Source organism: Thrips palmi, unplaced genomic scaffold (assembly GCF_012932325.1).
Source record: "Thrips palmi isolate BJ-2018 unplaced genomic scaffold, TpBJ-2018v1 HiC_scaffold_5, whole genome shotgun sequence".
Taxonomy (NCBI): domain Eukaryota; kingdom Metazoa; phylum Arthropoda; class Insecta; order Thysanoptera; family Thripidae; genus Thrips; species Thrips palmi.
Window position 1 is genome coordinate 498,064 of NW_023144632.1, and position 13,082 is coordinate 511,145.

The following is a 13,082-nucleotide window of genomic DNA, read 5'->3' on the forward strand; positions in this document are numbered from 1 at the left end:
GGGAGAGGCACCGCGCCGCCCAGGTGGGCAACCAGTTTGACGCACCCCTTGGCCACAGGCAGTGGAGGTCGCGCGCGCCGCCCGGGTAGGCATAGGCGGTGGGCCTCACGGAAAAAAGCTGTACGTCATGACCATATTTTGAGCTTTTGCACAGTTGTAGTATGTACGTATAGTTACAATTTTGGCTGGAGAGGCAATTGATTCGTCCCCTAGGATTCCAGTAATCGGCTATTTTTCAAGGAAATTCCAGGAAATTGCCGTTAGTCCGTTTTAGACGTAGCTTCGTTTCCAGTGGACCGATTTCAACACGCGAAGAATTCTATCCGACGTAAAATATAACAAGGAATCTAAAACTGCCTTCAGATTTAGCGTAGATAAAATACTTTTGACTTTTAGGCCGACAAAGTTAGAATTTTATTTTCACAATTTTCACAGCGCGCGCGGCGGCTCTCGGCGCAAGCGCGGGCCCGCCTGGCCCGGCCCTGTGGCCGCGCTAGCCAAAAAAGTCACACATTCAGTGATGCAGTGATGTACTTGACACAGACGCTCTCAAAGGTATAAGAAACGATTTTGTACGAAGTCTTTTGGATTTTTTCGGACCGTTTGGCCAGAAACGTTCAATGTGTTCAAATTGAACATTTTTTTAAAAACTACATGCAAACTATAATAAACAGTCCCACCAAGTGACGTTTCCACAGACTTCGATGTCTCTTAACGTGAATCCGGCCTCATCCAAGGAATTGGAACACATTTGAACACCTTTTGTGAACGATTTTTTTCATTTTCCTACATTGCCTCTAAAACAGGGGTTCTCAACCTTTTTCGGCTCGCGACTCCAAATTTGTAGCCAAATATTTCCGCGACCCCCACTCTACAAATCGAAGAGCGTACATTGTATGCTCCTACTAGAGCATTCCTGCAAGCACGCTCTAGCTACCGCATGCCTGCCAAGCATGCACTTACTAGTGCATACATGCCATGTACAACGTCCGCCTTTTTGGCCAAAAAATTTTGGCCAAAAACGGTTCAGCTTTACGGATCGTGCTATAGAAGGGGAAATCAACCAAAACGGAGGAAAATGGAAAAACAAGCACGGCACAACGTTAGAATAAGTAAAACTGGCGTAAATAACGTAAATTGCGTCCTTAGAAGCCAACACAATGGCCAAAACACCGATTCCACTTGCACATGGTGTTATATCTTCCAACTTCAGTGCCTTCAAAAGACAACTTCTGCAGTGGTTCAAATTCATTGGTGCTCAAATTATTGAACAACTGGTCGGTCACCTTCGTTTGAGTCCCAGCACGCAATTTGAACCACCAGGGTTGCCTACTCGCATCGCCTTAAACATGCCAGATCGAACGATTTTCTTGCGTTATCTTACAAGTTCGGGGCTCGTGGAATCCGACGCCGTGGTGGTTCAAATTCATTGGTGCTCAAATTATTGAACAACTGGTCGGTCACCTTCGTTTGACACCCAGCAGGCAATTTGAACCACCACGGTTGCCTACCAGCATCGCCTCAAACATGCCGAATTGAACGATCTCATCACGTGTTCTCGCAAGTTCGCGGCCTCTGGAATCCGATGCCGTGGTGGTTCAAATTCATTGGTGCTCAAATTATTGAACAACTGGTCGGTCACCTTCGTTTGACACCCAGCAGGCCATTTGAACCACCATGGTTGCCTACCAGCATCGCCTCAAACATGCCAAATTGAACGATCTCATCGCGTTTTCTCGCAAGTTCGCGGCCTCTGGTATCCGATGCCGTGGTGGTTCAAATTCATTGGTGCTCAAATTATTGAACAACTGGTCGGTCACCTTCGTTTGACACCCAGCAGGCAATTTGAACCACCAGGGTTGCCTACCCGCAGCGCCTCAAACATGCCAGATCGATCGATTTTCTTGCGTTATCTTACAAGTTCGGGGCTCGTGGAATCCGATGCCGTGGTGGTTCAAATTCATTGGTGCTCAAATTATTGAACAACTGGTCTGTCACCTTCGTTTGACACCCAGCAGGCAATTTGAACCACCACGGTTGCCTACCAGCATCGCCTCAAACATGCCGAATTGAACGATCTCATCACGTGTTCTCGCAAGTTCGCGGCCTCTGGAATCCGATGCCGTGGTGGTTCAAATTCATTGGTGCTCAAATTATTGAACAACTGGTCGGTCACCTTCGTTTGACACCCAGCAGGCAATTTGAACCACCAGGGTTGCCTACCCGCAGCGCCTCAAACATGCCAGATCGAACGATTTTCTTGCGTTATCTTACAAGTTCGGGGCTCGTGGAATCCGATGCCGTGGTGGTTCAAATTCATTGGTGCTCAAATTATTGAACAACTGGTCGGTCACCTTCGTTTGACACCCAGCAGGCAATTTGAACCACCAGGGTTGCCTACCCACAGCGCCTCAAATATGCCGAATTGAACGATCTCATCGCGTTTTCTCGCAAGTTCGCGGCCTCTGGAATCCGATGCCGTGGTGGTTCAAATTCATTGGTGCTCAAATTATTGAACAACTGGTCGGTCACCTTCGTTTGAGACACAGCAGGCAATTTGAACCACCACGGTTGCCTACCAGCATCGCCTCAAACATGCCGAATTGAACGATCTCATCGCGTTTTCTCGCAAGTTCGCGGCCTCTGGAATCCGATGCCGTGGTGGTTCAAATTCATTGGTGCTCAAATTATTGAACAACTGGTCGGTCACCTTCGTTTGACGCCCAGCAGGCCATTTGAACCACCACGGTTGCCTACCAGCAACGCCTCAAACATGCCGAATTGAACGATCTCATCACGTGTTCTCGCAAGTTCGCGGCCTCTGGAATCCGATGCCGTGGTGGTTCAGATTCATTGGTGCTCAAATAATTGAACAACTGGTCGGTCACCTTCGTTTCACACCCAGCAAGCAATTTGAACCACCACGGTTGCCTACCAGCATCGCCTCAAACATGCCGAATTGACCGATCTCATCGCGTTTTCTCGCAAGTTCGCGGCCCTCTGGAATCCGATGCCGTGGTGGTTCAAATTCATTGGTGCTCAAATTATTGAACAACTGGTCGGTCACCTTCGTTTGAGACCCAGCAGGCAATTTGAACCACCACGGTTGCCTACCCACAGCGCCTCAAACATGCCAAATTGAACGATCTCATCGCGTTTTCTCGCAAGTTCGCGGCCTCTGGAATCCGATGCCGTGGTGGTTCAAATTCATTGGTGCTCAAATTATTGAACAACTGGTCGGTCACCTTCGTTTGAGACCCAGCAGGCAATTTGAACCACCAGGGTTGCCTACCCGCATCGCCTCAAACATGCCACATCGAACGATTTTCTTGCGTTATCTTACAAGTTCGGGGCTCGTGGAATCCGACGCCGTGGTGGTTCAAATTCATTGGTGCTCAAATTATTGAACAACTGGTCGGTCACCTTCGTCTGACACCCAGCAGGCAATTTGAACCACCACGGTTGCCTACCCACAGCGCCTCAAACATGCCGAATTGAACGATCTTATCGCGTTTTCTCATAAGTTCGCGGCCTCTGGAATCCGATGCCGTGGTGGTTCAAATTCATTGGTGCTCAAGTTATTGAACAACTGGTCGGTCACCTTCGTTTGACACCCAGCAGGCAATTTCAACCACCACGGTTGCCTACCAGCATCGCCTCAAACATGCCGAATTGAACGATCTCGTTCATTTCACTTCTGCAAGTAAGTGTAGTCACCACTTGTATGTCATTGTTTCAGTCCAGCTTCATAGTTAATTTGTCTCTGGCAACGCTGTTTCATCTTGTTTGAATAACACATACTTCTTTTTGGCCCGCCCTTCTATTCAAAAAATAGGGGGAGGGCCTATGCATTTGCCTTTGTGTCTGTGTGTTGTTGTTGTTGTTGTTGTAGTTGTTGTTGTTGGCGTCTGTGTACAAGGAAGGAGTTGAGCTAGAGTAACCAGATTTGGAGGGTACTTCAGGAGTACCGTCCAAACAAATAATCCGGTGGGGCAAATCCCGTCCGGGTCGCACAAGGGCTGCTGCAGGTGCATCATGGTTTACATGAGCGGGGGGGGATTTCCGCCATTATTGGTGCTAGCAGGGCACATAGGGGTATTTTTGGAATCGGGGCGACGAGACAAGATGGACCTGGTCCCGACCCCATCGGCCGCTTTTACAAGTTGGCCAGATCAGGATCTTCAAAAAAGGGGGTCGACCGACTAAAAAAATGTATTGCAGATTTCGATTGGTCTCAGCAAGACCTTTTCAACGAGGGGTCGGAAAGGGGGTCCAGGAGCCCGACTTCGTCTATTAGTCACATCAGGATCTTGAAAAAAGGGGGTCGACCGACTGAAAATTTTTACTTAAGTTTTGGATAGGTCTTGGCAAGACCTCTTCAACGAGGGGTCGGAACGGGGGTCCAGGAGCCCGCCTTCATGAGTTATGGGAAAAAGTGCGACGGACTCGTTTGGCGCTCCTGCTATGCCTCTATTGCAAGGTGTTGCAGTAGCATGGCAAATATGGGTATTTTCCGAGGGGTGAATCACTAGTGTACTCATGTGTACAAATTTGCCCATACTCAGTGTACTCACAAGTTTGAAAAACGCGAAATTCTGTAGTTTTTTGACCGATTTAACGTCGAGTGCCGTTAAAAACGCTAAATAAAGCCTAAAAACGTTTAAAATTATGAAATTTGTGAGCAAAGCCAGGTGTACTCACCCGTACTCATGTACTCATGTGTACAGCAGAACGCTGAGTGATTCACCCCTCGGTATTTTCGGAATGAGGGCGAAGAGACAAATGAAATGGGCATATTCTAAGGACAGTTGGAGTAAAAAGTGTAAGGACTATTGCATATTGTGAATAGAAAGGCGGGCCTAAGTCACGATGGTACATCCCGCGCGGGAGAATCTGCAGTCTGAATTGTACCCAGGAACTGATGTCACACTATGCTTTTAAGTGAACAAGGAGGGTAGTTGTAGTGTGGCTCAATTGTTCTGAAAGTGTTCACAGATGTGCTATTTTGTGTGTAGAATGAAGTATGCATCGGGCATAGTCTAACTGCAGATGACCGGCTGCAGTTCGAGTACGGTTAAAATACAGTTTAAGTACACTTAACTGTACTTGAACTGTGCTCTAACTGCCGAAAAACTAGTAGTTTTTTAGGACCTTTTCAGTTTCAACTGCAGTTTTGCGGACAGTTCACGACAGTTTTGACAAAAATACGGTTTTGCCATAAAAATTCAAAATTTTTGATTTCCAGCCTTATGTTGCCTCCCTCCCTCCCACTCTCTCCCTTTTTTTTTTTTTTTTTAGTCGTTGAAGTCTGTCAGTCAGTAGTCGAACCCGGGCCTCAGGGTTGTCAGACCGCAACGCTGCCAACTGCGCTACGGAGTCGTGTGAGGGTCTGGCGCCAGCGCGGGCGATGCCACTGGCCATGCCCGCGCGCTCAGGTAGACGAGGGATTACCGCCACTCCGCGCTCGGCGCGCTCCACTCCACGAGGAATTTTCCCGTCATTTGCCGAGACAAGCTGATCTGGAAGCAGTGCCGAGCTTCACTCGGCGAAATTTAGAACATTAGAATCATTCCAAGGCCGTGACGTGAAAGGGCATTCAGGGTGAAGTTGGAAGTACTCTTTGACTTCTACAGCAATAAACTTTAATTGTAGTTTTTGACTGCATTCCCAATTGACCCCGGGAATGCATATGTCATACACTTTTTTTTACTCTCCATGTGTAAGCAAAGAGCAAATTAGAAGTATATTTGTAACGGCATTTGGATTTGGAAATAAGTTGAACTTTGACTGTCGTTTGAACTACATTCTGGACTGCCAAAGCAGACTGCAGTTGGATCTGGCAACAAAAATGCAGTTGAAGGACAGTTTCTGTGCACTTGAAAGCACAAAATTGACTGCAGCCAGCAATACAGAACTGATGGCACTTTAAATGCAATTTAAGGGCAGAAAAGAACTGCAGAAAGGAACTGCAGATGAGCCACTGCAGTTTCAAATACAGTTTGACTACTGATCCTTTCGCGCGGGATCGATAACTTTGCTTTACCCGCTCACGGTGTGTGTGATGCGAGCGGGCCGAAGGCCCGGGTCTTCGACTGGCCAGGTTGGGTCTGATGCAAGGGCCGAAGGCCCGAGAAAAGGCCGCCGGCAGGCCAAGCTGGGCCGGCCCCCTGTCGAACCGAGTTGCCGGCGCAGCGAAGCGGAGCTGGCAACTCGGTTCGACGGAAGGGCGGGCCCTAGCTTGTTAGGCTGTGGAGGAGCTCATTTTTGAGAAAAACGACCATGTGTGCATAGACTATGTGTCTTTATAGTAGCCTCTAGGAATTTCACTTACATGTCACCCATAATTGTCTAAATATATGCATCTGGAGCTTGATATTCGCCAAAAGTCGAAAAAATCGTTAAAAAGTGCCCCTTTTGGCCCGCCCTTCTATTCAAAAAATAGGGGGAGGGCCTATGCATTTGCCTTTGTGTCTGTGTGTTGTTGTTGTTGTTGTTGGCGTCTGTGTACAAGGAAGGAGTTGAGCTAGAGTAACCAGATTTGGAGGGTACTTCAGGAGTACCGTCCAAACAAATAATCCGGTAGTGCAAATCCCGTCCGGGTCGCACAAGGGCTGCTGCAGGTGCATCATGGTTTACATGAGCGGGAGGGGGATTTCCGCCATTATTGGTGCTAGCAGGACACATCGGGGTATTTTTGGACCGCCCTTCTATTCAAAAAATAGGGGGAGGGCCTATGCATTTGCCTTTGTGTCTGTGTGTTGTTGTTGTTGTTGTTGTTGTTGTTGTTGTTGGCGTCTGTGTACAAGAAAGGAGTTGAGCTACAGTAACCAGATTTGGAGGGTACTTCAGGATTACCGTCCAATCAAATAATCTGGTGGTGCAAATCCCGTCCGGGTCGCACAAGGGCTGCTGCAGGTGCATCATGGTTTACATGAGCGGGAGGGGGATTTCCGCCATTATTGGTGCTAGCAGGACACATAGGGGTATTTTTGGAATTGGGGCGACGAGACAAGATGAATGGACCTGGTCCCGACCCTATCGGCCGCTTTTACAAGTTGGCCAGATCAGGATCTTCGAAAAAGGGGGTCGACCGACTAAAAAATTTTATTGCAGATTTCGATTGGTCTCAGCAAGACCTTTTCAACGAGGGGTCAGAAAGGGGGTCCAGGAGCCCTACTTCGTCTATTAGTCACATCAGGATCTTGAAAAAAGGGGATCGACCGACTGAAAATTTTTACTTAAGTTTTCGATAGGTCTTGGCAAGACCTCTTCAACGAGGGGTCGGAAGGGGGGTCTAGGAGCCCGCCTTCATGAGTTATGGGAAAAAGTGCGACAGACTCGTTTTGCGCTCCTGCTGTGCCTCTATTGCAAGGAGTTGCAGTAGCATGGCAAATATGGGTATTTTCGGAATAAGGGCGAAGAGACAAATGAAATGGGCATATTCTAAGGAGAGTTGGAGTAAAAAGTGTAAGGACTATTGCATATTGTGAATAGAAGGGCGGGCCTAAGTCACGATGGTACATCGATAACTTCGCTTTACCCGCCCACGGTGTGTGTGTGATGCGAGCGGGCCGAAGGCCCGGGCCTTCAACTGCCAAGTTGGGTCTGATGCGAGGGCCGAAGGCCCGAGAAAAGGCCGCCGGCGGGCCAAGCTGGGCCGGCCCCCTGTCGAACCGAGTTGCCGGCGCAGCGAAGCGGAGCTGGCAACTCGGTTCGACGGAAGGGCGGGCCCTAGCTTGTTAAATTCGTCATCTCTTTTCATAAGCTCTAATTCTCAAAGATGAACCTTCATTAATAGAAATTAAAATACTATGATTTCCCTTGACAGTCAAAATTAATTTTTAAGTGTTGTTCTTTCTCCTTCTGTCTCTCTTTAGGCTAAAACATCTCGTGTCCTGGAAGCTGTTTACCATCCGAATACTGGGCCTTCACAACTCGGGATCGTCTTTAACTGAGAGACCCCATTCAAGACGGCTGTGACTCCTTGCTTTCGTTTCATGAATTTTAAATTTAGTAATATAATTTCTACTAACTTTAAATGTATGGCATTGTTTATTTCCAAACATACTGCTAAAGGAATACTCGCAAGGTAGATTTGAATGCTTTCAATGATGTCAAGTTTCAATTATATTTTCCCTGCATCCATCAAATCTCAGAACTTGTAGGGCAGCGGTAGCAATTGGTTCTTACTTGAGGGCAAGGATGATATGATACCATGATGGAAACAATTGTTAATGAGTATTTATTCTGGATGTTAATATACAGATTTCTTTACAAATATAATCTATGTATCAAAGTACAGATGTTAAAATAAGGTAGCAAAGACAGCACTTAAATTTTAAAAGGAACATAAACAAGAAAATACTTGTGGGTAGGTAATAATGTGGGAAAAATAGTTTAACATAAAATTACTTACTGCAAATCAGAGATATTCTGGTTGGTTATTTGCAGTTAGAATGACATATTCCACTCCTTCATACTTCATGTTCATTGGTTTTAAAACATTGCAATTTCCTGTGATGTCTATTGCTTCAATATTAGCCACTTTTTCACACTTTACTTCATATGCATTCAGATCGACACAGTAGGCAATTGTGTTGAGTTCCCTGTACAAAATGACATACCTTTCATGAATGCAGAAAATGTCAACCACAGTGGCAAACTTTGGAAGTATGTTGTTTGCTGATTTTGGCGCAATCAATAATGTGTCACCCTCAGCAAAAACCGTCCCAAACCACTTCAAACTTGCTAATTGAATAGTTTCGCAATCTTCCACCAGTTTCAGGCAAGCAGTTATCTTCATCTCATGTGGAACTTGGGACGATTTCATCTTCTCCTTGACCTGTGGCTTCACAACTGAGTGGGTCAGGTAGTTGGCTTTGTTCTGGTACATCTTGAATGCTTGCAGAGCACACATGCGTGTGATTAAGGAAAGATAAATTCTTAGCATTGTGGAGGACTTTTGCCAATCGTTTCAGGGTAGCGTGGAAAGCTTCAAACCGCATGTCCCACTGTTCCGTAAAAATAGAAAAAAGGACAAGCTGAGTTGGTAGATGAATTAAAAAATGATGTTTGGCTGTGAATTTACCAGGATACAGGATAACAAACTTCATCAAGTACTGCTTGATCATCCTTTTCAAAAGAGGCGCATGACCTATTATTAGCTCATGGGACAAGCACAAACTTAGTATCATCAGCAGTAAAATGAAGTTTTGTAGACGATCAGGCTCACAGCACTTCCTTAAAAGAAACGGCAGCACACAACTTAGCATCAGAATTTGAGAGGAAGTTTGGCGTAGCCCATTCTTGAGATGCTGGGGTTCAATTGGTGAGGGTCTTCCAGTTGGCAAATCTTTCAGATAGTTATTCACATCAGGAAGAGATATTTTCTTGGATGATACAGCATGATCGAGTAACAGTCTGCACTCAGTCTCCAGAATTCCTTCGGAAAACAAGTGCATGATGTCTTGAGGGAGACATTGCGTAACATCAAAATAGTTGACTTGAAGCAGAGGACTTCTGAAGTTGACTCCAAACTTGACAGTGGGTTTTTCATGTTGTTGTCTCTCTTCCTCTTCACTTTCTTCAAAGTTGTTATTCCCCTCCAAGGCATCAAGCTGCTGTAGGTGCGTATCAGCAGAGCGCAGGACAACTTGAGATTCCTCAAACTTCTCACTCTTTTCACCTTGAGTAACCATGCACTGTCTGCAGAACCTCAAGGCAAATGAGGCAGACTCCTTAAAGCCGCCAATGTTTGCCAAGGCTGGGTAGTCTCCTATTACAAATAACAAAAACCCATGTAAAACTCTTGGAACCCCATTGATGTTGAACGTGACTCCCTCTTCACTGCTCAATTTGTTGATGCCTTCAATGAAGTTTTTCAGAATGGACGCATTCTTCACTTCCTTAGCATGATTTGCATTCGAGAGAGCAAGTAGCTGGATAGCTCGTACTGAGGATCTGACCTCGGGATAAATATTGGCAAGTGACCACAGGTAATTTCTCAACCCAAGACTTGTAAAGGACGACAAAGAATCTCCGGCTTTGATATCATCCAAGTAAAATATTATTGCTAGCGCTGGGGTGCTTTTGTACAACCGGATGATTTTGGTATACATAACCATCTAAAGCAGATTTGAAGATACTTGATGGAGGCTTGGGGTTGTCCACACAATTTAAGATATCCTTACATTGAAGAATCGATTCTAACTGTTTTAAGAAGTCCACATAATACCCAAACTTAGCAGGAACCTGCCGAACCTTGCCATGAAGCAGTATTTTCTTCCAAGCATATACAACTTGTTCAGGAACCAGAGCATCCCAGTTGGCGCGTTGATATTTTTCCAGCCTGTATTTGGTTTGGACACCCTCAAAAATGGTTTGTTGATTCATGTAAGCGAAGAGTGATTCTATATCCTGTTTCTTCACTAAGTCAGTCTCTGAGAGTTCAAAAATGCGGGCCTGAAAAAATGAGACAAGAAAGAAAAAGTTAAAATTAAGAGAAAAAAAAAATACTCAGTAAGAAAACTATGGGGCCAAACCTTGAGAAATTTGTTGTAAAGGTGAAACAGATCATCAACTCCCCTCACAACATTGTCTATTGTAACTTGAGTAGTAACACATTCCTGTTTGATAAATGTCAGAAATTCAGCTGCTCTTTGCTGAATCTTAACAGCATATCCATGCGATTCACCTAAAGAACAAACGATGTGAATTATTCAAAAAAAAAAAAAACATTTGCAAATAAAGTATAGGATATGCTTCCCTTCAAGACGCTTAAATGTAATTCTACCAAACAAGAGAGACCGTTTTCAACTAAAGTAAAATTTAAAATTCTAGCTGTGCTGCATCAAGCACTAGAACATTGGAGCAACAAGAACTTTTTTTACTGCTCACCTGTTGCTTCACCCGATGCATCAACAACATTGATATCGTTCTCAGATAACTCATCTCCAGCTAGTACTTCCTCCAGATCACTGATCTCACTGTCCTCACTGTCTGATGCCATTGGATCATTTAGCCTCCCTGAAATGTTCATAAACATTAGATAAATTGACGACAGTTGCAGCGCCCCGAGCGATGATTGATCAGAGCGATGACGGCACGGCCAGCCAGCAGGAACAACTGGATCGCGAATGGTTTCAGCAAACGCACATCACGCACCTTGAATTGAAACGAAAAGTAGGCAGGATAGCAAAATGGCTAGAACTGTAGAGGACAGACGCATGGTCACGGCCACACGGCCACACGGCCACAGCCACGACCGACAGACAAGGCCTCCAGCACAGAGCGACACAGCACGCCTCCAGAGACAGGCACACTGCAAGAGCAGAGGGTGAGGGGGTGAGGGTGGAGCTAGGTGGAGCGAACGGGGACGGGTGGGGAGGAGGGGTAAGGGGATGGGGGTTGAGATGCAGACACACTTACCAACAGAACGAAGAATTTTGCCATTCGACATAAAATAAGAAATGTAAAGAAGGTTTCGAAAGAAAATACGATAATGTGTGGTGTACCGATATATAATAAAGCTGTGAAGCGACATGGTTTGCAAACATTTTGTTTTTAAAATCAATAGTTTCATAAGGAAAGGTCCTATTTCATATGTTGGCAGATCTGGAGAGCACGTTGGCGGTTGAATTGATCCTTTACCGTTCGTTGCAAGATTTCGTAAATTCGCCTTGAACGTTCCAATAAGTTACTTGAAACCATAGTTTTAGATTAATCAATGCGTTTGACGACATGGCAGCTGCAAAACACCTTTATCGGAAATGGGAAGAATCGCGGGAGGTAGGCCAATTTCTAAACAATAACAAAAAGAGTCTGGCTGCACTGTTCTTTCAACTTTGTCATGCACTTCAATTGACAGGATCAAGATAATGCAATTGCTGATGAAAGAAGTCCCTCTCCTGATCATCAAGATGTTGATTTAGAAGCAAGAGAGATGAGTTTTATAAATAACAGTGCTGCTCTAGAACATGAACTGTGAGTATCTACAGTCATTCCCTATAACTGTAAACAAAGTAGAGTGGGTTTAACTCTTTTGGTGTTGAATTTATTGTAAGTGTGGCAGGTATTTTGATTGAATTGTCATCAAAATTTTCTATTTCTAGTTTACTTGATGAAGATGCAGACCAAGAGGACTGGTCTGACATTTCTGTGTACTTTGCTGATGATGAATGGAGAACAATGCCTGCAGTTGAGAGGGCAAAATATAGAACAATGGAGGAGCGTTACGAGCACATGATGCAAAATTGTAAGTTGTATTTTCCAATTTTATTGTCTTAGGACTCACTCTTACATCGAAAGTCTAATTTTCCCCTTTCCCTATGTTATGTGCCATGAATAGTTGTACCTGTCAAACCACCATATTTCATGGTCCCCGCTGCTGTAGCACAGCCTACTCAAAGAAGACCACACACTGATAAAAATTTTGTAGTAACTTAGCGACACATTTGTCGCTAATTTTTTTAACGACAAGATTTGTTGTGGAACGAATAGCTTGTCAAACCATAGTCGTACAGGAACTAAAGGATAATTTCACAACGACTAACTTGTAATAACACATCAACAGTCCACTTTCAAAAACAAGTCGTTGACCAACAACAAATGTTGTAAGTCAACGACAAGTATTATAAGTCGAAAAAGATTTTGTTATGTCTGCGACAAGTACTCATGGAGAACTTTTGTCGCTAAATTTATTTTGCATGGTTCTTTTTTTATCAATAGTAATTTCACTATGACTGGGCGAACAAATTAGATGAATTTTCATAATTCGCTTTAATTGAGCAGATACAGTACATCCCGCCTATAACGTTGCGGTCCACTTGCGCGGATTCGCAACGTTATAGGCGGGAAACGTTATTAGCGGGTATCAATTAAAACCGTTCTTTTCAAGTGTAAAACGACCCCCCGAGTCAGTCTAGAGATAAATAACCCATATTCAAGCTTTTGTGGGGCTAATTGTTAGTTCTTTAGATAAATTTGGCTATTAAAGACGTGGGGAGTTAAAGGACCTGCTGGAAAGCAAACATAACAGGAAATGCATTGATTGATTGATGTATGTACTGATACTTAGTGAAAAT

The 13,082-nt window shown here is 44.8% G+C and overlaps 1 protein-coding gene across 1 annotated transcript; it reads right to left on the reverse strand.

Moving 5' to 3' along the window:
• Window positions 1-9,599: 9,599 nt before the first annotated feature.
• On the reverse strand, window positions 9,600-13,073 carry LOC117650394. Its single transcript, XM_034393802.1, has 3 exons — window positions 10,897-13,073; window positions 10,542-10,693; window positions 9,600-10,461 (listed from the first exon to the last, which is right to left on the reverse strand). Exons 1-3 carry the CDS (start codon window positions 11,042-11,044, stop codon window positions 10,051-10,053), a joined length of 711 nt encoding a protein of 236 aa, XP_034249693.1. The 5' UTR covers window positions 11,045-13,073; the 3' UTR covers window positions 9,600-10,050.
• Window positions 13,074-13,082: the final 9 nt, after the last annotated feature.